Source organism: Anomaloglossus baeobatrachus, chromosome 4 (assembly GCF_048569485.1).
Source record: "Anomaloglossus baeobatrachus isolate aAnoBae1 chromosome 4, aAnoBae1.hap1, whole genome shotgun sequence".
In the NCBI taxonomy this organism is placed as follows: domain Eukaryota; kingdom Metazoa; phylum Chordata; class Amphibia; order Anura; family Aromobatidae; genus Anomaloglossus; species Anomaloglossus baeobatrachus.
Window position 1 is genome coordinate 369,767,707 of NC_134356.1, and position 25,876 is coordinate 369,793,582.

The following is a 25,876-nucleotide window of genomic DNA, read 5'->3' on the forward strand; positions in this document are numbered from 1 at the left end:
GTAAACATTGGGTAACCAAGGAACCCTGGTTACGTGTGTTGGGAGCCCGATACTTCCCGGCTCGGCTCCGCCCCCTCCCGCACTCCGTATATACACACACACACACACTCTCACACTCACTCACCTACCTGTCCCCCAGCGATGCAGTCCCTGCGGCACTGACGTCCTCTCCCATGGCCCCGCTCGCCTCCACCCACTTCGCACTCCGCCCCCCGCACACATTGTCGGCGACCGAACGATCGGCTGATCACCCGGCGGCCGGCTACTGTGAGTGATCGGCTGATCACCCGGCGGCCGGCTACTGTGAGTGATCGGCTGATCGCCCGGCGGCCGGCTACTGTGAGTGATCGGCTGATCGGCCGGCTACTGTGAGTGATCGGCTGATCGCCCGGCGGCCGGCTACTGTGAGTGATCGGCTGATCACCCGGCGGCCGGCTACTGTGAGTGATCGGCTGATCACCCGGCGGCCGGCTACTGTGAGCGATCGGCTGATCACCCGGCGGCCGGCTACTGTGAGCGATCGGCTGATCACCCGGCGGCCGGCTACTGTGAGCGATCGGCTGATCACCCGGCGGCCGGCTACTGTGAGCGATCGGCTGATCGTTCACAATAGTCTGCCGACGGTAAAACTGTAAAAAACAAAACGGATTGCATTGTTTTGCAGCATCAGTTGTGCCACTATATGCAACACATCCGTTGCATCCGTCACACAACACAATGCAACACAATGCAACGGATACCGTTCAACGCAAGTGTGAAAGTAGCCTTACAAGGTCTCAGGTGTGACTGGGGAGCAGGTGTGTTATGGTTAGTATCATCGCTCTCACACTCTCTCATACTGGTCAATGGATATATACACCGTATATTCTTCCATCCTCCATGACGACATCACAGAGCTGGTGGGTGTGTTAGCCCCTTTAGGAACTATAACTGACATACCTGTCTGTCCTAGTTCCTAAAGGGGCTGTCAGTTCTAGTTCCTAAAGGGGCTAACACACCCACCAGCTCTGTGATGTCGTCATGGAGGATGGAAGAGGATTCCAGTGGCTCTAGTGAATTATATGCCCAAAGCATTAAGGCAGTGCATGAAAATAATGGTGGCTACAAAAGATATTGACATTTTGGCCATTTTTGTACTCCCTTTTGTTGCCAGTGGTTTAGATATTAATGGCTGTGTTGAGTTATTTAGAGGACACACCAAATTTGGAGAGAAATCCCTCCCTCCCCTCCTCCATGCCGGTCCGCCCCTCCACATCGCCTGCCCGCCCCCCGCAGCTGAGGTCTGCTCGCAGGGTCTGACCTCAGACGCAGGCACACTTGCATGACACTCTGCTCCTGCTGTGCTGCTAGCGCGAGCCAAGTGTCATGCGAGCATCGCAATAGTGCCCTGTGTGGCCCTAGCACTGCAGGGATTCTCGCTCTGCGATCGTGGTACACCGGAGTACCGCGAGTGCAGTGCGATTTTTCTCTCGCCCCATTCACTTGAATGGGTGCAAGAGAAAAGGGTCTCATCTTACAATTGCAGCATGCTGCGATTGTTTTTTCGGTCCGATTAGGGCTGAGAAAATCGCTCATGTGTGCTGACACACAGGCTAGAATTGGTCCGAGGGGAATGCGATGTTTTATCGCACTCCACTCGCACTGATTTTCTTGCTGTGTGGCTTAGGCCTAACTTTGCAGCATGTCAATCCTTTCAGTGTTTTTTCAATTGTGGTTTGTTGTGTTTGTTTTTTTTTTGTTTTGTTTTTTTCTCAATGAGAAAGTAGAGAAAACACTGCAAAAAAAGCAACAAAGATTTTCAGGTTTTTTTTTTTTTTTTTTTTGGTGAATAAAACTAAATTTATTAAGCATGTGTACTGTATGCAAAGAACATATGTAATCTTCATATTAAAAATATAATGGGCATTTTGAATGCGTTTTTACTGCCAAGTGAGCAGATTTTGGCTGCAGAAGAAAAACCCCTCCTTGTGAACATAGCCTTAAAGGAATAAAATACCATCAGCATCTTAAAGAAAAAAACATGGAAACCCATTTTATAAAACCCGCACCACTTTCAAACACAAAGCTGACGGATACGAGCTCTTGCTAAGTATTTAGACGTTTATGTACAGTTCCTTTTTTTTTACCTCCACATGTTGGGTCTGTTCTGCCACAAGCATTAGCTAGCTAAGAAGTGTGTATTTTTATGAGTTTGTGAAAATTTAAAAAATCTCAGAAATGTAGTTTAAAATACCAGTTCAGCATGTTCAATAAGAATTCTAATTTCTCCACTTACCATTTAAAGGGACCGTGTCATCTAAACCATGGGCAGCGAGGATCAAAGCCGGACTGCACGATTGCAGCTAGGTATACATTTCCAGCTGCTGCGTCTCAGTGAAAATACACTTTAAGGCTATGTTCACACAGTGCATCTTTTTGTCACTACAAAGATGTAGTGTTTTTGGCCCAAAAAAATGCACCCAAGGCAAAAAAGCATCAAAAACGCATGCATTTTTTATGCATTTTTACCACATTTTGCCCAAAAGTAGAATCTATTGACTGGAAGGGGTCAAAAACTCTGGAAAACGCAAAAAGAATTGACATGCTGCATCTTCAAAAACACAGCCAAGATGCCCAGTGTGGACAGCAAAATAGAAACTTCATAAAGACTTTGGAGGAAGGAAATGCATGCATTTTGGTGCATCTTTTGTGACCTCAAAAACACAATAAAAGATGCTCTGTGTGAACTTGGCCTAATCTATCTGTGTGCAGTATATTTGCTCTGGAATGCCTGACCATGGTGTGGGCATGAATCCGATGACAGGTTCCCTTTAAATAGCTGCAGCAGGGGGGTAGCCATTTTACCTGCCATTACAGGCCATTTTGAATATTTATAACTTTTATTTGCAAGCCATACAAAATTATCAACTTAAAAATGATCCTACTTTATTTGGTTAAACATATAAGTAACTCACCTATCATGTGATGGCTGAAACTGCTGCACTTTGGTGAGGCATGAGATGTTTAGGTGGTAATAATGCTTACTTTTACAAACCTGGAGAATTTGTTTGGATCAGTTAGTTTGGCGCGCAGTTTACCCTTTTGCGATGGTAGGTTTGGAAAAGAACTGTTCTCCGCTGTAAGTACGGTAGTTCTCAACATTGATTCATACGCCGAGACTGTTGTATACACATCAGACTGGAGATGCCGAGACTGCTGTATACACATCAGACTGGAGATGCCGAGACTGCTGTATACACATCAGACTGGAGATGCCGAGACTGCTGTATACACATCAGACTGGAGATGCCGAGACTGCTGTATACACATCAGACTGGAGATGCCGAGACTGCTGTATACACATCAGACTGGAGATGCCGAGACTGTTGTATACACATCAGACTGGAGATGCCGAGACTGTTGTATACACATCAGACTGGAGATGCCGAGACTGCTGTATACACATCAGACTGGAGATGCCGAGACTGCTGTATACACATCAGACTGGAGATGCCGAGACTGCTGTATGGGCATCGCGCAGGAGTCGCTGAGGCTCTGCTGCGCAGGCAGAGTACATTGCACAATAACTCTACTTACAAAGAATGTTCTGATGCTGGCACTGTCAGGCGTTGGAAGTAATCCAGCATTATAAATCAAGCCGCACCCCTGCATTAGTACTGTCTACAGAAAAAATGAAAGAACCAGTGGCTCTAGGCCAGGAATCTATCTGAAGGCTGGACCATATAATATCGACCCTCAGGCTGGGCATTCCCCACCTCTGTCTTTCAAGATTGTTCTGCATATACGGTATATTACCTTTGAAATTGTCATTTTTGTTTTTGAATAATTACGGTATGTAAGAAATGTCATAAACATCAGTGGTGTAAGACGTCTGGATTTCGCTCTCAAAATGTCCTAATATGATTTCCTTTTGAGTGTTTTCTGAAGCTGCACTTACACTGCACAAGCATTTGTAGATCCGCTCATTCACGATAATCTTGCAGGGTGAGCATTCTGCTGATCATGCGATGAATGAGCAAAGCGCTCGCTTGAGTGAAACCATCTTTTGGGCTGCACAATAGATCGTTCTCAGCAGCACATTGTCCTGTGGAAATAGGACCTGCGATGCCTGAGGGCAATGGCAGCCTGTGTACTATATAGTTTTATAGACAAGTCTACAATATAGCTTGTAATTTATTGTTCATTACTTTACTCATTCTGACCTCACTAGTCCAGTGGGCGGTCCTAATTGGTGACTAGTAGCCTTATATGAATGAGTGTAAATACAGAAATAACTGTCATTTGATCATTATGTCCCCACAAGACCAGAATGAGCTACAATAAAATCATTAAGCTAAGTTTGTTTTTCCCACAAAATATACTGTATATGCAGATCCACCTGCTCTAGGACATGCTGCTGACAGATTACTCTGTATGTTTAATGTGACAAGTTTGTGGGGTATAAATTGTGTGCAGATAATTCACAGTAAAGTTATTCACTAATGCAGTGTCAGTAATTTTTAAAAAGGCATTTTAAGGGGCTGTCCATTACATACCCTAGGGGACAACTTCAGTGTTAATCAATTCTGAACCCCATGTAAAATAAAGTGTTTCCTCACCTCCTGCAATGAGCAGCCACTCGTCAGCTGCAGCTCCGCAATATTGTGTTAGGATGGACATCCGCAGCGGATGAGGGCGTCATTGATTGTTTGCAGCCGGCATATTGGACTTTGTCACTTTGTGGGAACAGCGGGGCTGGAATAAAGCCGCTGCCAGAGGTAAGTATACCCTAATTTATATGGGGTCCTGAATTGAGTAAATTGGGGTAGTGGACAACCTCTTTACGTCACTCACGTGCAATCGAGTGACCGTGCTCCTGACGTTGATCTCCTGCTTGTGTGATGTCCCATACACTAAACCTGTGGGTATCGCTATTCTACGTCTCTTTGATGTACGGAAAGTCACCTAATTGTCTTCAAGGTCATGTTGCCACTTTGTGTTTATCCTGCATGCTTGAAAGGTTCACAGCGTACATACAGCCGGCTGCTATTATCCAAGCCTCCTCAGTGTATCCTTTTGCATGCATTCCCCCACACACCTTTTTTTTTTTTTTCTGTTCTTTTTTTTTTTTAACTAATATTTTTATTGAGAATTATAAAGTTTAACGATCGGCATAAACCTAAACCCAAAACCATTTACATTTAAGAAAAAGTAGATCAGTGGGTGTAAAAAGTATTACAACTTCTCATTAGGACTGAATGGTCCTCCAGTGACCCCTAATGCTGGGTTCACACACGACAACGACGTCGCTGTTGCGTCACCATCTCCTGTGACGTAAGAGCGACCTTACATGATCGCTAGTTAGCTGTCAAACGTAATTTTAAGCAGCGACGGAGCAGCGATCATAGCGACCTCGACGGTCGTTGGGAGGTCGACGACTCAGACCTTGATAGAGGCGTGGTGTTTACCCCTAGACATGTTTTGCGTTGCCTCTTTTCACGCCCCTCTGTTCCGATTGGTGATCACAACAGCGGCGCCTGATTGGGTGACCATGCCAAACAAAGGAAGACACAAAAAAGAACGACTCACTAGCGACACCAGACAGACTACTACGTGGAACAAATAATGGAACTTAAAGAATGAAATCACTGTAACGCCTTCGGCAAGTTGCCCAATCGGAACGCTGTTATGACCACCAATCGGAGTCATGGGGGCATTGTAAAATACACCGCAAAAACACGCCCTTGTCCTACGTCACTGTTTTCAAAGTCGTTGCGACCGTCGCTGCTGCGGTGTCAAATACAAGGATGCATGTGGCGCAGCAGGATAGCAGCAATCAAAAAAATGACCTGGAATATTCAAGAGCGAGCAGCGATCTCGCAGCAGGGGTCTGATTGTTGTTATGTGTCACACACAGCGACGTCGCTGTTGAGGTCGTTGCTACGTCACAGAAAATGGCAACTTAGCAGCGATGTCGTTGACGTCGTCGCTGTGTGTGACACCACCATTAGACCTATTGCATCTTGGAACATTGTAATAAAATTGAAGGTGTAAAGAACCCTCATATGCAAGTACTTTATGGAACCACTATATAAACCCAACCCATTTCATCTTATCCATACAAGATTTTCTTAATACCCAGACAAATGACTCGCACACTTGGGGATTGAGGGTGGGGCTGTTTCACTTGATTATCTTCGTTATTATGTTGAGCCCAAAAATAATCTCAAGGAGGCCAAATGATTTCAAAGCGATCCACCTTTGTATTCAGTAAAGTGATGTATCCATGAATGTCAGAGATTCTGCTTAGCAAGTCCTGGTTGGAGGCTGGTTTAACCATTTTCCACTGTAGAGCAGTCAAACACCTGGCCGTAATAGTTTGGACGTGTTCTTTTCTCAACATCACTCCTAGAGGTGTGAGAGATTGTAGGGTCAAGCCATATCTTCACATAGAGTACTTTTTGAATTCAGGATTTCCCTGAATCACAAAATCCAGTCACCCCAGAACAAGTCAAAAAATTTGATATCGAGACCCAGTTACCCTACCACAACGCCAACAGACATCCAGGAACTGAGGATTAATTTATTGTGAAACTCTGAGGTATGGTACCAGAACATCAAGATCTTATATTGATTCTCCTTACACAGAGTGCATATGGATGATTTTGCCACCAACAATGGGGAGAGGAGTCTCTTCCAAGGAGAGGATCCAATTTATCCACCAGTGTTTTTTCAGGGGTTCAATCTGAGGGGAGTTTATTATACTATAGATATATCAGCTCCTACTTGACGGGCTCCTTCTACATAGCTTCTCAAACTCATTCTGCTGAGACCCCCATTGAACCATATAGCGACAATGCTAAATATTTACTCTGTGTAAATTGAACAATTCTCGGTTAGTTATGAAGAAGTTTGTTTTGATGTAGTCAAATGAGTATAAGTCTAGAGAGTCCCAGTCTGCACTGGCCGCATATCTGAAGAGTCCTGCCGAAATCTACAGGTCAACCATCGCTGGTTCCATACTATCTGGGATTAAAGGCTGATATATAAAGGATATCATTGGCCCTAGGGAAAGCGACAAATCAATGAGCTTCATGCGTGTGAGCCAAATTTCTCATGTAAATTGCATAGTGGACAACAGAATAGAGTTCGGATGGATCTGGGCCAGCCACAATTTTATTTCTTTCTGGCTGTTTGTTATATGCCCATAATTTTGCCCACGCAGGTTTCCTTCTTAAGTGAACTGTCTAATAATGTCTGGGACCGAAAGCCCCCCCCTGCAATTTATGAGAAGCAGGAATATTTTTTAAAAATTCTGTGTTGTATGTCATTCCAGGTGAAGCTCATTTTCGCATCCTGTAGAGAGAGTTCCCCCAAAGAGACTTTAAAGCAGGGGTGGGGAACCTCCGGCCCGCGGGCCGCATGCGGCCCGCCATGACCTTTTATGTGGCCCCCGGGCAGATTCCCGGGGGAGGCAGTGCTGGTGCTGTCACCGAAGTTTGCTGCCGCCGGCCCTTTAAATCCACACATTGCTGTTTGTGCTGCACTGTGTTCTCCCGTCGGCCAGTGCCAATTGTGGGCGGGTCCACAGCAGCCTCACAGCTTCCCTCGTTCTGTGCACGCCCCCTGCCCTCCGGAGATCAGTGCCTGCCTTCTCCTTCTGATGCAGTGTCCGGCTCCTGCACTCCGGTGATGTGAGTGCAATGCTGCTGTGAGTCCAGCGCCGACCCTCTGCTGCTATATGCCCTGCCCAATGCTTTGTGCCTCCCCACACCAGTTCTGTAAACCCTCTCCCCCAGAGTTGCATGAAACTCTCAGCGCAGTGTGGCCCCCAATATCCTGTGTGCACCCCTCCCCCAGTCCTGTGTGCAGCCCCCCAATGTCCTGTGTACAGCCCATCACCCATTAGTCCTGTTTGCACCCCCCCAATCCTGTGTGCACCCCTCCCCCAGTCCTGTGTGCAGCCCCCCAATGTCCTATGTGCAGCCCATTACCCAGTCCTGTGTGCACCCCCCCAGTCCTGTGTGCACCCCCCCAGTCCTGTGTGCACCCCCCCAGTCCTGTGTGCACCCCCCCAGTCCTGTGTGCACCCCCCCAGTCCTGTGTGCACCCCCCCCAGTCCTGTGTGCACCCCCCCCAGTCCTGTGTGCACCCCCCCCCAGTCCTGTGTGCACCCCCCCCGTCCTGTGTGCACCCCCCCCAGTCCTGTGTGCACCCCCCCAGTCCTGTGTGCACCCCCCCCCAGTCCTGTGTGCACCCCCCCCAGTCCTGTGTGCACCCCCCCCAGTCCTGTGTGCACCCCTCCCAGTCCTGTGTGCACCCCTCCCAGTCCTGTGTGCACCCCCCCAGTCCTGTGTGCACCCCCCCCAGTCCTGTGTGCACCCCCCCCAGTCCTGTGTGCACCCCCCCCAGTCCTGTGTGCAGCCCCCCCCAGTCCTGTGTGCAGCCCCCCCCAGTCCTGTGTGCAGCCCCCCCCAGTCCTGTGTGCAGCCCCCCCCCAGTCCTGTGTGCAGCCCCCCCCCAGTCCTGTGTGCAGCCCCCCCCCAGTCCTGTGTGCAGCCCCCCCCCAGTCCTGTGTGCAGCCCCCCCCCAGTCCTGTGTGCAGCCCCCCCCCCCAGTCCTGTGTGCAGCCCCCCCCCAGTCCTGTGTGCAGCCCCCCCCCAGTCCTGTGTGCAGCCCCCCCCCAGTCCTGTGTGCTGCCCCCCCCCGTCCTGTGTGCTGCCCCCCCCCGTCCTGTGTGCAGCCCCCCCCCCCCGTCCTGTGTGCAGCCCCCCCCCCCCGTCCTGTGTGCTGCCCCCCCCGTCCTGTGTGCTGCCCCCCCCGTCCTGTGTGCTGCCCCCCCCAGTCCTGTGTGCTGCCCCCCCCAGTCCTGTGTGCTGCCCCCCCCCCCCAGTCCTGTGTGCTGCCCCCCCCAGTCCTGTGTGCTGCCCCCCCCCCCCAGTCCTGTGTGCAGCCCCCCCCAGTCCTGTGTGCAGCCCCCCCCCAGTCCTGTGTGCAGCCCCCCCCCAGTCCTGTGTGCAGCCCCCCCCCCAGTCCTGTGTGCAGCCCCCCCCCAGTCCTGTGTGCAGCCCCCCCCAGTCCTGTGTGCAGCCCCCCCCCAGTGATGTCTGTGCCTCCCCCCCAGTGGTGTCTGTGCCTCCCCCCCAGTGATGTCTGTGCCTCCCCCCCAGTGGTGTCTGTGCCTCCCCCCCAGTGGTGTCTGTGCCTCCCCCCCAGTGGTGTCTGTGCCTCCCCCCCAGTGGTGTCTGTGCCTCCCCCCCCGCGTGTGGTGTCTGTGCCCCCAGCCCCGCGTGTGGTGTCTGTGCCCCCAGCCCCGCGTGTGGTGTCTGTGCCCCATGCCCCCAGTTAATTAATTGCTTCACCCAATATAGCAGGGTCATTTAAACATTGATAATTTTGTGCGGCCCCCGAAGGTTGGTAGAAATTTCCAAATGGCCCCCGACAGAAAAAAGGTTCCCCACCCCTGCTTTAAAGGGAGAGTTTCAAAGGAGTGAATTATCTTTAGGAGTAGGGACCTTTTCCCACAGCTATACGACCCATTAAAGCGAACCTATCAGCAGATGCATGTGTACCCTAATTATACCTACCTACCCATTCTTGTGTTGTAAAGTTGTATAATATGAAAGTAATAAACCTTTTATTACCTTCATATTTCCTATGTAAATTAGAGGGCCGCTGGCCACATGCGCGGCGACTTGCCCTATGGATGTCTGCATACTTTCCGTGGTATCACGCCCCTGTGGGCGTGATACCATGGTCACATGAGTGACGTCCCCGTCGCTCATTCTATCCTGCGCGCGTTTATACTTACCATTGTGGCAGGCTTCTCTTCTGGGTTCTCCTTGTCCGTTTCAGACGCGCACTGCGCATGCGCAGTGCGCGTCTGAAGCCGGCGAATGAACACCCAGAAAAGAAGCCTGCCACAATGCGCGCAGGATAGAATGAGCGACGGGGACATCGCTCATGTGACTCCATGGTATCACGCCCACAGGGGCGTGATACCACGAAAGTATGCAGACGTCCATAGGGCAAGGCGCCGCCTATGTGGCCAGTGGCTCTCTAATTTACATAGGAAATTCTGAAGGTAATAAAACATTTTTTTATTACTTTCATATTATACAATTTTACAACACAAGGATGGGTAGGGAGGTGTAATTAGGGCACACATGCGTCTGTTGATGGGTCAGAACGCATATTCTAGGTGACTGGTTCCCTTTAATAAGCAGCACTACCTTAGGCCTCCTTCACACGTCCGTGTCTCCGGTACGTGTTTGGTCTGTTTCCTCTCGTGCCGGAGACACGGGCACACGTAGACCCATTAAAATCAATGGGTCTGCGCACACGTGCATGTTTTGCTTTGTACGTGTGGTGCATACGTGTGCTCCACACGTAGACATGTCTGTTTTTCTCCGGCATCACGGGTGTCACACGGACCGCACAGATGTGATCCATGTGACTCGCACCAGAGAAAACACACGTGTTTGAAAGGAAAAAAAAATTCTATACTCTCATTCTCCAGCATTGCTGTCTCTGCCGCTGCTGTCACTTGCTTCCGACCCCCGCTCATTACGCTCATTGAATATTCACTCCACTGCGGGCCGGAAGCAGCAGCAGCGGGGAGTGCAGGACCAGAGACCGAAGATCAGCACCACGGACAGCAGTAACCGGGACAGGTGAGCAGAAAGTTCCTGTTCTCCATGTGTTATCATGGAGAACATACGTTTTGCCATAAAAACGACACACTGAGGACAATACGCACCTTTTGACACGTCCGTGAAAAACGTGCGTAATTTTCACGGATGTGTGAAGGGGGCCTAATTTAAAGGGACCGTCAGCACAAGATAACTGTTCAAACCAAGTACAGGCATTCAGTACATCATGACGGGGCTAATCTGTTCAGTGTACCTTCCCACCTGGTGGATTTCCCTATATCTTCATTCTCCCCTTTTCTTTGATGGCTTTGGCTTCATAGAGACAGAGAAGCGAGGAGACAGATGGAAAACAAGCAGGTAGGTGGTAAGGTGTAAAACCTATAGGTGGGAATGTGTATGTAAATGATTAGCCCCACCAGGATGCACAAGTGTCTGTACTTGGTTTGTACAGTCATTCTGTGCTGAGAGTCCCTTTTAGGCCTCCTTCACACACCTCTGCAAAACACAAAATGTATGATTTCGATCTGTGGTGAAGGGGTGTCTCCGTGTGTGTTCCGTGTGATGTCCCTGTACTAGCCGTGTAACATCCAGATAGCAGATGGACAGCATGAGCTGGTATACTTAAGGCCCCGTCACACTAAGCAACATCGCTAGCAACATCGCTGCTAACGAACAACTTTTGTGACGTTGCTAGCGATGTTGCTGTGTGTGACATCCAGCAACAACCTGGCCCCTGCTGTGAGGTCGTTGGTTGTTGCTGAATGTCCTGGGCCATTTTTTAGTTGTTGCTGTCCCGCTGTGAAGCACAGATCGCTGTGTGTGACAGCGAGACAGCAACAACTAAATGTGCAGGCAGCAGGAGCCGGCTTCTGCGGAGGCTGGTAACCAATGTAAACATCGGGTAACCAAGAAGCCCTGTCCTTGGTTACCCGATATTTACCTTCGATACCAGCCTCCCCCGCTCTCACTGCCAGTGCCGGCTCCTGCTCTGTGCACATGTAGCTAGCTGCAGGACACATCGGGTTAATTAACCTGATGTGTGCTGTAGCTAGGAGAGCAGGGAGCCAGTGCTAAGCATTGTGCGCTGCTCCCTGCTCTGTGCACATGTAGCTGCAGCACTGCCAGCACACATCGGGTAATTAACCCCATGTGTGCTGTAAGTAGGAGAGCAGGGAGCCAGCGCTCAGTGTGCGCTGCTCCCTGCTCTGTGCATTTAGCTGCAGCATACATCGGGTAATTAACCCGATGTGTGCTGTAGCTAGGAGAGCAAGGAGCCAGCGCTCAGTGTGCGCTGCTCCCTGCTCTCTGCACGTGTAGCTCCGTGCACTGGTAACCAAGGTAAATATCGGGTTGGTTACCGATATTTACCTTAGTTACCAAGCGCAGCATCTTCCACGCAGCGCTGGGGGCTGGTCACTGGTTGCTGGTGAGCTCACCAGCAACTCGTGTAGCCACGCTCCAGCGATCCCTGCCAGGTCAGGTTGCTGGTGGGATCGCTGGAGCGTCGCAGTGTGACAGCTCACCAGCAACCTCCTAGCAACTTACCAGCGATCCCTATCGTTGTTGGGATCGCTGGTAAGTTGCTTAGTGTGACTGGACCTTTACATGTCTCCTGCACTGCTGTTACTTCTGGATCCACTGTGCGTTCAGTGAATATGCATGACATTAATGAGTGGGACCCTGAAGCAACAGCAGAGACAGCTGTGCTGGAGACAGGTAAGTATAAAAATCCTTTTATTTTTATGTGATCTGTGTTTTCTCTGGTACATGTCATATGGATCACATCAATGTGCTGTCCATGTGACACCCATGCTGCCAGCAGAAAACAGACATATTGCTGTGTGGAGCACACTGACACATGGTCCATATCTAAATGTATGTGTGAACAAACCCGGTGATTTTAATGGGTCTATGTTGGATTTGAGCAAGTACCTAACTATTTGTACTCATTATACTCATAACAAGTACTGTGTAATACTCGCGTACTCGTTCTAAATAGCATGTGGAAGTCAATGGGAAAAACTCGCAATGTAACGAGTAACTCGAATGCCGTACTATTTGCTACTTGCACAAATGGTACGGCATTCGGGTTACTTGTTGCTTTCTGAGTTTTTCTCCATTGAGTTGCATTGCACATGCTATTCGGAATGAATACATGAGTATTACACAGTACTTGTTATGAGTATAGCGAGTACAAATAGTTAGGTACTCGCTGAATTCTAGTCTACGTGAGACATCTGTTTTCACACGGGCTCACGTATTGGAGACACGGATGTATGAAGGAGGCCTAAGGCTATGTGGGCATGTTGTGCAATTTCATGCGTTTATGCTGCGTAATGCACTGCAACGTAAACGCCTGCGTCCCTAGCACTATCTATGAATGTGCTTAATCCATTCGCACGTTGCATTTGGGAACGCAGCGATTTGCATGCTGGAATTTTGATCCAAATCTCTGCATTAGGCTATGTGCGCACATTGCGTCCTGTCCCTGCAGAAATTTCTGCAGCAATTTGAACAGCACACGTGCGCTTTAAATCGCTGCAGAAACACTGCGTATGAATTCAGTGATAAAAAGCCGATTTCATGTGCTCTGGATGCAGCCCCCACCATAGACAGAGCGGGACCTGCATCCAAAGCGCACGGAATAAGTGACATGTTGCTTTTTAGAACGCAGCGATTTGGCAGCATGCAACATGTCACTTCTTCCGTGCGCTTTGGATGCTGTTCCCACTCTGTCTATGGGAGAGGCAGCATCCCGAGCGCATGAAATCTGCATCCATTGCGCAGTGTTTCTGCAGTGATTTGAAGCGTGCATGTGCTGCCAAATCGCTGCAGAATATTTGTCACGGCAATACGCAACGTGTGCACATAGCTTTAGAGAGACGAGCAATGTTTTTGAGAGGGGAGAGAAATAATCTGATCCTTAGTCCTTTCATTGGTAATCCTGCCCACAGCAAACCCTAGCAGCATCAAGAGTTGTGTAAGACATTGAAAACAAAAATGACCATACGTCTTCATAAGGACATCATAATCTAGTGAGCATTTACACGTGTAGTTATGTTTTTGTGTTGTGGATTTTCCCTTTGTTGGGGATTCCCTCTCCTTTAAAATAAATGGGATCCGCTGCTGTTATCACATACTATACAGTGTTTCAAATGCTCTATTTACTTGTACACAGCCATCTGTGAGATCAACCAAATCTGCCCACTGCCGAGATTAATTTAGAAGGGTTCTTCTTTTTTTTTTTTTCAGTGTTTTTAGATTGTAACAATGAAAAGAGAATAAAAATGCACTGCCAAGTAGGCTTCCTAAATCTGGACACAGCAACTATATGATTAAGGTCCACGATGGGTCGAAATGTCATGTCTTCTAATCTGTCGCAAAAGTCTTCATATCTAACACAATAAACTTCAACTTTAAGGCCTTGTGCGCACTAGGCGTTTTTGCTGCGTTTTTAACGGCGTTTTTTACCGCGTTTTTGTGCTGAAAACGCAGTGACATTGCTTCCCCAGCAATGTCAATGGGTTTTCATAAGTGCTGTCCGCACACAGCGTTTTTTTTTAGCTGCGTTTTTGTGGTGACCACAAAAACGCAGCATGTCAATTATTTCTGCGTTTTTCCACTGCGTTTTTCACTCATTGAATTCAATGAGATGTTAAAAACGCAATGAAAAACGCAAATAGCCGCGTTTCTATGACTAAAAACGCCGCTATAAACGCAAGGGGTGGGCAGTATAGTGACGTGTACAGGAAGAGGATTCCTTCTGTTGGTAAACACAGAAGCATGAATCCTCCCGGTACCGTCACCGCTGCCTCCACCTCCCGTCCGGTGCCATGTCAGCTCCGTGCGGCGCCATGTCTGGGCGGGAGGTGGAGGCAGCGGCGAAAACCAAAGTGAACAGTAGAAAAAAAAAATGTCATATATACTCACCTGTCTGCAGGGTCCCGGTGCCATGCCCGCTCCCAGCTCCTCCCGGTACCGCCGCTCTGGCTGTGTGCAGTCTCCCCGGGGCAGGACCTTGCTTGCAGGACCTGGCGGTGGATCACCTGATGCAGTCACCTGACGCATCAGCTGATCGCGGTGTCGCCGGCTTTTTCGCGCCCGGCCGGCTATCAGCTGATCCTGCCGTCAGGGGACTTCATCAGCTGATTACCGGCAGCTGCTGCAGCGATCGGACGGGATCAGACTCCTGTCCAATCGATCGCTGCAGGAGCTGCCGGTAATCAGCACAGCACATAAGTGAGTATTATTTTTTTTTTTTTTTGCACCGATGCATCAGCTGATTGTATAATGGGCTTTTATACAATCAGCTGATGTGTGATGGGATTCAGGCACTTGATCCTGACACATCATCTGATCGCTTTGCCTTCCAGCAAACCGATCAGATGATATTGGATCCTGATTGGACGGCGCGGGACCCTGACCCAGGATTACTGCGGAGGGGGGTTTATTTCAATAAAGATGGAGTCACTAATTGTGTTGTGTTTTATTTCTAATAAAAATATTTTTCTGGGTGTTTGTGTTTTTTTTTTTTTATCATTACTAGAAATTCATGGTGGCCATGTCTAATATTGGCGTGACACCATGAATTTCGGGCTTGGGGCCAGCTATACAGCTAGCCCTAACTCCATTATTACCTAGCTAGCCACCCGCCTTCAGGGCAGCTGGAAGAGTTGGATACAGCGCCAGAAGATGGCGCTTCTATGAAAGCGCCATTTTCTGGGGTGGCTGCGGACTGCAATTTGCAGTGGGGGTGCCCAGAAAGCATGGGCACCCTGCACTGTGGATTCCAATCCCCAGCTGCCTAGTTGTACCCGGCTGGACTCAAAAATTAGGCGAAGCCCACGTCATTTTTTTTTTTTTTAATTATTTCATGAAAGAATTAAAAAAAAAAGGGCTTCTCTATATTTTTGGTTCCCAGCCGGGTACAAATAGGCAGCTGGCGGTTGGGGGCAGCCCGTACCTGCCTGCTGTACCCGGCTAGCATACAAAAATATGGCGAAGCCCATGTCATTTTTTTTTCTTTTTGGGCAAAAAACTGCATACAGTCCTGGATGGAGGATGCTGAGCCTTGTGGTTCTGCAGCTGCTGTCTGCTCTCCTGCATACACTAGTGAATGGAGGATGCTGAGACTTGTAGTTCTGCAGCTGCTGTCTGCTCTCCTGCATACACTAGTGAATGTAGGATGCTGAGACTTGTAGTTCTGCAGCTGCTGTCTGCTCTCCTGCATACACTAGTGAATGGAGGATGCCGAGACTTGTAGTTCTGCAGCTGCTGTCTGCTCTCCTGCATACACTAGTGAATGGAGGATGCTGAGACTTGTAGTTCTGCAGCTGCTGTCTGCTCTCCTGCATACACTAGTTCTGCAGCTGTCTGCTCTCCTGCATACACTAGTGAATGGAGGATGCTGAGCCTTGTAGTTCTGCAGCTGCTGTCTGCTCTCCTGCATACACTAGTTCTGCAGCTGTCTGCTCTCCTGCATACAATGAACATTTTGAAGAAGGAAATGACATCAGACCTTTTTTTTTTTTTTTTTTCATCAACAATCTTTAATGGCATTGTGCACTGATTAAAAACACAGTGAGAAAAAACGCACCAAATCGCGGCAAAAACGCATGCGTTTTTGCCGCGTTTTTAGCCGCGGGTGCGTTTTTTTAGACAAAAACGCACATAAAAACGCAGCGTGAAAAAAACACCTAGTGCGCACATACCCTAAAAATTCCAAAATCTTTGTGAGCGCTAGTGTGTGAAGGAGGTCTCATGAAGACTGTTTTATTATTCTATTCAAGAAAAAAAAAAACAATTAGATAGATAGATAGATCTAATATAATATATTAGTGTGTACACACACAGTATGTGTATATGTGTATATATATGTGTGTGTGTGTGTGTGTGTGTGTGTGTGTGTGTGTGTGTGTGTGTGTGTGTATATGTGTATATATATAATATATATATATATATATATATATATATATATATAAGTTATATATATATAAAATTATATTATTTTTTGTATAATAAAGATTCTCCTACAACCCATCTCCCATTAAGAGGTACAATACCCATAATGGTCGGAGTATGGTATTCAGGCCAAATGAAGCTGAAGAAATCAGAATATTTTAATTTAAAAAGTATTCATTTTTATTCATAATATAAAAATATATATGCCTAAAATTACATGTAAAGAGTTCCACATGGGGGATAAGCCAAGACAAGGTTAAAGTGAAAGTGACATAATAATGCTAGCACTATACAAGAAATGTACCGGGCATAAAATTTAATAAATCAAGGTTTGGATTACAGTTGGTGTATAAATATATACATATAAAGTGCTCTATGCTGTTTTATTACACTAATATTATTCCAAATATATATACTTAGATCTATAACAGCTCAGTACATACTATAATATGCAACATATATTTATTTATTTTGTTCTCTAGACCTATAATATAGGTTATGGAAAAAAATTATTTGACACCGGTTGTCTTTTTTTTTTTTTTTTTTTTTTTTTTTTTTTAATTTTTGATGGCCTGATACATGGGAGTGCGACCCCCCCCCCAGCATCCTTGCCAATCCAGCTATTAACAGAAATGGGCATAATATTCTTAATTGCTGCCGGAACACTCCACGTCCGTCACTTCTATAGTGTTTGTTGCCAGATACTGCAAATCCATCCTGCATTTACCTGATTAGAGGGTGGATCTGCAGTACCCGGCCATAGCCACTATAGTTGGGAGAAAACTAACGTGTTCTGGAATCCTCTGAGAACTTCCAGCCACCACCAGTAGATACCGTATTTTTCGGATTATAAGACGCACTTTTCCTCCCAAAACCTTGGGAGGAAAATGAGGGGTGCGTCTTAAAATCCGAATGTAGCTTACCGGGGGGGGGTTGTGCAGAGGGGTCAAAGGAGGCAGGGAGATGCTCCGAGCAGTGCACTGTGCTGATCGCGCTGCTGGTCTGTGCGACGCTGTTCTGGATCGGGCCGCGCCGCTCTGTTCTGTTTGGTCTTGCTCGGCTGCTCCGTCTTGCTCGGCTGCTCTGTGCTCGGCTGCTCCGTCCTGCTCGGCTGCTCTGGGCACGGCTGCTCCGTCCTGCTCGGCTGCTCTGGGCACGGCTGCTCCGTCCTGCTCGGCTGCTCTGGGCACGGCTGCTCCGTCCTGCTCGGCTGCTCTGGGCACGGCTGCTCCGTCCTGCTCGGCTGCTCCATCACCAGCCCTGCACAGAGCAGCACCCGAGTCACCAGCCTCCGCACAGAGCAGAGCGACATCGGCCCCCGCACAGAGCAGCACCTGCAGTGAGTATCTGGGCCCCCTCTATACTACTTGCAGTACTCCAGTACCGCCCCTGCCTCCTGTGAGCCCCCCCACCCCCGCCCCTTCACGCCCTCCACTCCTCTGAAGGCACCCCTCCCTGGTAAGACACCACCAGATTATAAACTGACCCCATTTTTTTTTTATTACCTAACAAATTTGGGGTGCGTCTTATAAAATGAAAAATACGGTAATTGTCAGGGTGTCACACTCCCACAAGTCAGATATTGATAGCTTATCCATAGGTGATGCCATCATTTGAGGTTTTTTGTTAGGTTTTTATTCAATTACAAAGAAAAAAAACAAACAATTTTGTTTACAAATGAAGCCTGCAAAGTGACCTATTAGGATGTGGGTTCACACAACTGTATTTCCTCCATCTGATTTATGCTAATCAAACTCGGATCAGAGTCTGATCGGATTGGGAGGTGGCGAAATAATGAAAACAAATAAATACAATCTAGGATCTGCACCTTCCTCCAACCAGCTATTATATGTTTTTGGCAGTGGCCAGGATAAAGCTATGCACGGCAGGATACACGAAGGCTACAGTCATATGAAAAAGTGCGCATGGATTATGCACAATCTTCATAGATGGGGGACGCAGAACGCATGCCGTTACGCTGCAGTGCAATACGCAGCGCAACTGCATGCAAATACGCAACGTGGGCACATACAGTCATATGAAAAAGTTTGGGCACTCCTATTAATGTTAACCTTTTTTCTTTTATAACAATTTTGTTTAAATGCGGATTGCACATTTTCTGTTAGTACAATAAACCTCATTTCAATCCAGAAATATTACTCAGTTCATCAGTTATTAGATATATGAAACTCAAATAGCTGTTTCAAAACCCCAAATTGTTGTAAAGAAAAAAGGTTAACATTAATAGGGGTGCCCAAATTTTTTCATATGACTGTATGTGCCCACGTTGCATATTTGCATGCAGTTGTGATGCGTATTGCACTGCAGCGTAACTGCATGCGTCCTGCATCTATGAAGATTGTGCATAATCCATGCGCACGTTGCGTTTTAGAACGCAGCGATTTGCATGCTGCCAAAACGATGCGTTCTAAAAAGCAACATGTCACTTATTCCATGCGCTTTGGATGCAGCCCCCGCTCTGTCTATGGGAGGGGTTGCATCCAGAGCGCATGAAATCGGCTTTTTATCACTGCATTCATACGCAGTGTTTCTGCAGCGATTTGAAGTGCACATGTGCTGTTCAATTCGCTGCAGGGACAGAACGCAACGTGGGCAGTGGCACACAGCCTAATGCTGCACAGTACTCTGCTTTTTCTTTGCAATCTGGCAGCGTCTCCTAAACCATGCATGGAGATGTGGTGTTCCTGCCGCTACGTTGCTATATTTGCATCTAATATTTGATTATTGGGGGTGCTGGGTGTTGGATCTTCCCCAAACCCATATTGATAACCCATCCATAGAGCATTGGACAGCCCCATGAAAAAATGGTAACGACATCCAGAAAATTGTCAGCATACAATGAAGTAAAAATGAAAGGCCAACGACAGGAGGCTTGATATTAGTTTATCATCCAGACTCTGCATTAGATCACGTCTTCTGTGAAAGCACATGATTTTTGAGACCAGAAACTGAAAGTACATGAAGAATAGGGGGTGGCGTGTGCAATACTTCCCTCGCTGAGAACGGCTTTATATTTTTAGCTCTACACGTATCCCCTCTAGCGATCATTCACACCTGATCCAATGCATAGTATAGTACGCTTAATGCTGACTCACGGGAACAATTCACACAATGGGTTTGCCTAACTTTACCTAATGACGACAACCTGTTCCAGTGTGCAGAACATTTTCTACAGAACATTTTTTAGTGAGAGGTTTTCACCTTTTGTGACCTCTACTGTTCATTTCTAAAGAATTGCTAGTTATGGCTGAAAAATATGTGAAGTATACATTTAGTGTCTGTAAATTAACTACAATAACCAGTAGAAATGTGTTTTTTGGTTTGTTTTTTTAATTTTATTTAGCACTGTTGTATTTGATAACTTTTCTGTTTAGGTTGCAAAGCTGATAAGAAACTTATTCTACCTTTTATCACTCCCGAGGTATTAAATAATTTAATATATACACCACACTGGTAAGACCAAATTCACGTCTGTATGTCAGTCTGAAACTTAACAGCCTCATGGCTTATATGAGGCTGTAGAGGTCAGGCCACAAGCTCCATGGTGAGACTTTGATTTTTGGAACTGTAATCAGACCATGATTTCTTGAAGGGAATCTGTTAGCAGGATTTTTCTATTTAATCTGAGAGCAGCATAATATATGGCAAGAGAGCCTGATTCCAGAGATGTCACTTATTGTTTTGAAACTGCAGCACACAACCTAAAAAGTGTTTTATCAGCTGGAGATTATCACTGCCTGACTAGGTCTCATGTACAGACCAGCCAGGCAAATCTGTAACCCCGCCCCCTAGCACTGATTAGCATCTTACCGACAAGTCAGTGTAAACAGGCAGCTGCCTGTTGGGTATTGGTGGGGTTATACACAGCCCATAATATTTGGCTCTGCTAAATCTGAGAATAAACCTGAATTCTATCAAAACTACACCATGCAGTCCAGTAAGTGATACATTTCTGGAATCCAGGCTTTTTTGCCCTATGTTATGCTGCTCTCAGATTATAGCAAAGACCTAATGACAGATTCCCGAATTCATACGTCAGTATATGTTCCTGTTCTTTGATTTTTTTTTTTTTTTTTTTTTTTATAGTTGCCTATATTTTTTTATTTGCCTGTATCTGCACTAAATCCAAAAATTTGACTTAAAAACCATTACAACATAAAAATGACTTTCATCTGTCAAGCGTGGTTGTTTCTGGCAATATTGTCTTGGCCACGGCTTGTATCTGCACTGCATGATGTGATGGTGGTGCCCAGTCACTGGCAAGGACACACACATTCATATTTCACATTTTACTTTTTGAATTGCTTTTCCTCTAAGATAAATAATAATAATAATAATATATTCAATCAGCCGACAGAACAAGATGGCACTTCCTTCACAGCTCCACCCTTGTGGACGTTTTCTCCTCACATACATGGCCAGACGTGAGAACCTTCTGACAACTTAAGCTTTTAAGCCAACATTTTATTGGAAATTGCTGACTTGACCTTCCATACATTTTGCATGAATGAAACTTCTATCTAGTCATTAATTGAAGTGGCTGAACACAGTGTTTTTTCAGCACATTAGTCCAAAATGCTTGTAGCTGGGTAAGTGAGTATTCCTCAACCGATAAAGCTGCCAGCTGGGCAGACGCCTTCTGACTCCTACACACCAGTATTACATTGGTATAATGCGGTCTATGGTTACTGCACAGGGTTACCATATACCAAAGCACAGATAGTATCCTAAAATACTCCTTTATTTGGGAATAAAAGTGCATAGAATAGAAATGATCAGTGTTACACTTACTAATATGACCTTTAACTGATTTAGGCGATATGCAGACGCTGCATTTTTTTTTTTTTTTTTTTTTTTTCTGTAGTTTTGTTGTCAAAAGTTCTAACTTTTGACTTCCCAGCAAAGTCTGAGTACTCAGATTGGCTGTTATTCACATTGCAGGTTTTGGGTTTTTTTTTCGTCTGCAGTTTATTTGTCACGAACTTCTGATTTAAAAAAATGTAGCATGTTCATTCTTTTTGCGTTTTGTCCCTGCATTTCTCATTAGTGATGGGAGAATTTGCAGCTCAATCCCCGTATGGGAAGATTCGCAGATCAATTCCCCGCCAACTCTGGACCGGTGGGGGATTGATCCCCAATACCTGGCTGAATGCCGTTCACCATAGAATCTATGGGGACCAGAATCCTGAACAAAGGGGGTAGGAGCAAGCACTTCATACTCGCTGATCACAGACCCAGCTGTAACACTGCTCCTACGGCCCCTCATTCATCTTTTGGGGCCACTCATTAGGCTCATACATATTCACTGCTTCCCCTCCCACCGACCTCTGTGATTGGTTGCTGTCACTCAGCGTGGAGGCGAGTTTGACTGCAACCGATCACAGTTGCCAGAGGGTGGGTCTATATCGTACAGTAAAATAATTAAAAGTGAAAAAAAAGTGTGCAGTTCCCTCAACTTTGATATCCAGCCAAGATAAAGCACCACAGCTGGGGGCTGGTATTCTCAGACTTGGCGAGGCCTATGGTTATTAGGCTCTCCCCAGCCTAAAAATATCAGCCTGCAGCCACCCGAAATTACCGCATCCATTAGATGCAACAGTCCCAGCACTTTATGCGGCTCTTCCTGATTTGCCCAGGTGCTGTGGCAATTGGGGTAATTAGGCATTAATGGCAGCCCATAGCTGCTACTAAAGGGGGCTTTACAGGCTACGATATCGTTAATGTTTTGTCGTTGGGGTCAAGTTGTTAGTGACACACATCCGGCGTCATTAACGATATCGCAGCGTGTGACACTGACCAGCGACCTTAAGCGAGCTCAAAAATGGTGAAAATCGTTCACCATGGAGAGGTCGTCCCAAACTCAAAAATTGGTAAGGGTTGTTTATCCAGGTGGTTCATCGCTCATGCGGCAGCACACATCGCTATGTGTGACACTGCAGGAGCGAGGAACGTCTCCTTACCTGCCGCCGGCCCCAATGCGGAAGGAAGGAGGTGGGCGGGATGTTACGTCCTGCTCATCTCCGCCCCTCCGCTTTGATTGGCCGGCCGCTTAGTGACGTTGCGGTGACGTCGCTGTGATGCCGAACGTCCCTCCCCCTTGAAGGAGGGATAGTTCGGCAGTCACAGCGACGACGCCGACCAGGTATGTGTGACGCTGCCGTAGCGATAATGTTCGCTACGGCAGCGATCACAAACAATCGCATGCGCGACGGGGGCAGGTACTTACACGCTCGCTATCGCTACAAATTGCTAGCGATATCGCTACCGTGTAAAGCCCCCTTAAGTCTTAGATTAGTAATGGCAGGCGTCTATGAGAAACCCCATCGCTAATCTGTAAGTAAAAGTAAACAAACACCCCAAAAATCCTTTATTTGAAATAAGACAAAAAAAAAAGCACCCTTTGACCACTTTATTAACCTCTCAAACAACCCTCCAGGTCCAACGTAATGCACACAAGGTCCCACAACACTTGCAGCACTGCTACATCTGACAATTGCAGTGAGCGCCATAGAACATGACTGCCCGCTGTGACACCACATATATAATATGCTCACTTGAGCTAGTCATTAGACGTTCTTCACACATCCATCTGAGTGTTACCATGCAAGAGAAACCGACAGATTTCTTGCACCCCCACCTCTCCCTTAGGTGTCATCTAAGGGGTACTTTGCACGCTGCGACATCACAAGCCAATGCTGCGATGTCGAGCGCGATAGCCCCGCCCCCGTCGCAGCAGCGATATCTTGTGATTGCTGGCGTAGCGAACATTATTGCTACGCCGGCTTCACATTCACTCGCCTGCCGTGCGACGTCGCTCTTGCCGGCGACCCGCCTCCTTCCTAAGGGGGCGGGTCGTGCGGCATCACAGCGACGCCACACGGCAGGCGGCCAATAGCAGCGGAGGGCTGGAGATGAGCAGGATGTAAACATCCCGCCCACTTCCTTCCGCATTGCAGCCGGGACGCAGGTAGATGTTCCTCGCTCCTGCGGCTTCACACACAGCGATGTGTGCTGCCGCAGGAACGAGGAACTACATCGTACCTGTCGCTGTACCAGCATTATGGAAATGTCGGACCCTACACCGATGATACGATAACGACGCTTTTGCGCTCATTAATCGTATCAAAAAGGATTTGCACACTACGATATCGACTGCGACGCCGGATGTGCGTCACTCTCGATTTGACCCCACCGACATCGCACCTGCGATGTCGTAGTGTGCAAAGCCCGCCTAAGAGTCTTCCTCCCCGAAGGAGGAAGACTATCTGAACTTTATCTTACCCATTGACAATACATTGGTTAAAAACAGATGGAATTCTGAAGACCTACCTTATTTTCGTTATCATTCGGTTTACACAGATCCACATAGGGGATGCGTGCAAGAAAAAACTGCTCAAATTGGAGACACAGATCCATTTTTTTTTTTTTAAAACTGGTGTATGACTCAATGAACCTCTGTGACAGTGTGCTCACCGGGGAACAGACTGCATTAGGAAGTGTCACGTGACTGTGGCCTTACAGAGCTCAAATTAATGTTTCTTTGCATGCATTTTAATTTTTTTTCTTTTTTTTTTTTTTTTTTTTTTTAAGGTTACACATTATAGACAATATCCACCAAATACAAGCAAGGTATATTCATACTTTGAGTGCCGGGAAAAGAAGACCGAAAACTCCAAGTTTAGGAAGGTGAAATATGAAGAAACAGTGTTTTATGGATTGCAGTACATTTTAAAGAAGTATTTAAAAGGTATGGCTGCTAATTAAAACCGGTTTTGCTACAACAATTTTATTTATTTTTAATCTAAATACCATGATACATAGAATTCTGCTAAACATCATTTAAAGCTTTTACCGTGAATGGTCTGTTCACTGTCTTATGTAATATATCTGCCTTAGTGTATCTAATGGTATGCATGTGAAATTTACAAGGTGGCCATAAAATAAACTAAGGTGATTGGAGCTGTGTGCAGACTGACCCAGTGGACAGGATTGGCTGAAAATTAGTATGTATGCAATTCAAGGCATTGGAAACTGGAAGGCATCTTAAAATAAAAAATTATACCAAAACTCCCCACCAGGTGAAAAAGTGGCGCTGTACAGTGAGCGCACGCCTTGCAACTCAGTCTGCATGTGATGCATGTCTCTTTGCTGGATCATTAGTGCGGTTGTTTTATGAGAAATGCAGGAATGCTATAGCTGCACTGAGCTTTTCATCATTTGAAAGACCTTCACACACGTAGAAGTCCAATGGCTGTCAATTCGCTGAGAAAGATGATGACACGTTTTGAGGAAACAGTGTTACTGAGTGTTCAGCCAGGGCGCGGGTGACGACCGGTAAGCAGAGAGGTTGTGGAGGACATTGCTACTACAGTCGTGGAACAGGGCACGAACAACCCTGCCGGGAACAGTAGTGCACGCAGTATTCCCAGGCAATTGGGGCTCCTGTACAGCAGTGTGGAAAGGTCACTGAAAGGTCTTCTGGGCATACCCGTACAAAATTGGCCATCAACAATAACTTCTTCCTTTGTGATAGTGATAGCCGCATGATATTTGCATTCATGTTTCTGGCCAGAGTGGAAGTGGATGGTAATTGGCCATAGAATGTTCTGTGGTGCGACAAAGCCTATTTTTACCTGAATGGAATGGTGAACACAAAACTGTTGCATATGGCCTACCGAAAATCAGCATGCGTTTGAGGGGGTTCCACTGCACTTGCCAATGGTAATTGTTTGGTGTGGCTTTTTCTCATCCATCTTCGGACCGTTCTTTTATGAAGAAATGAGGCCAACTGGGGTTTCTACCTGTTCTGTGACAGCAGTGAGATACCAGACAATGCTAGAAACGGTGGTCGTTACACAACAGCAGCAGTGCCTTCAGACGACCACCTTCATGCATGATTGAGCACCTTCTCACATCGCAAATGGTGTGAAGAACTTTCTGCGTGCACATTTTCCCGATGACAGAATTTTGAGCCACTCATTCCCTAATGCATGGTCATCACATTCGCCTGAGCTCAATCCTTATGATTTCTGGTTATGGGGACACTTGAAAGAACGTGTATATCGGGGAAATGTCGACAACCTGGCTGACCTCAAATACCGCATCATTTTGGAAGTGCACAGCATCCCACCAGACATGTTACACGCAAGCATCAAGCATTTTCTGCATAGGATGAACATGATCACCGTGCGTGATGGCGGCCATATTGAACAGCTATGCTACTCTGTGGAACAATTGTGACATCTCCAATTATCGGCACACAG

General features: G+C 47.0%; 1 protein-coding gene across 1 annotated transcript in view; it reads left to right on the plus strand.

Annotated features, from left to right (window-relative positions):
* Positions 1-25,876, plus strand: part of NAMPT (nicotinamide phosphoribosyltransferase) — an 88,428-nt gene that overhangs the window by 7,494 nt on the left and 55,058 nt on the right. The window contains exon 2 of the mRNA XM_075345160.1: positions 24,204-24,360. Coding sequence (XP_075201275.1) covers positions 24,204-24,360 — 157 coding nt within the window. The remainder of the gene's footprint in view (positions 1-24,203; positions 24,361-25,876) is intronic.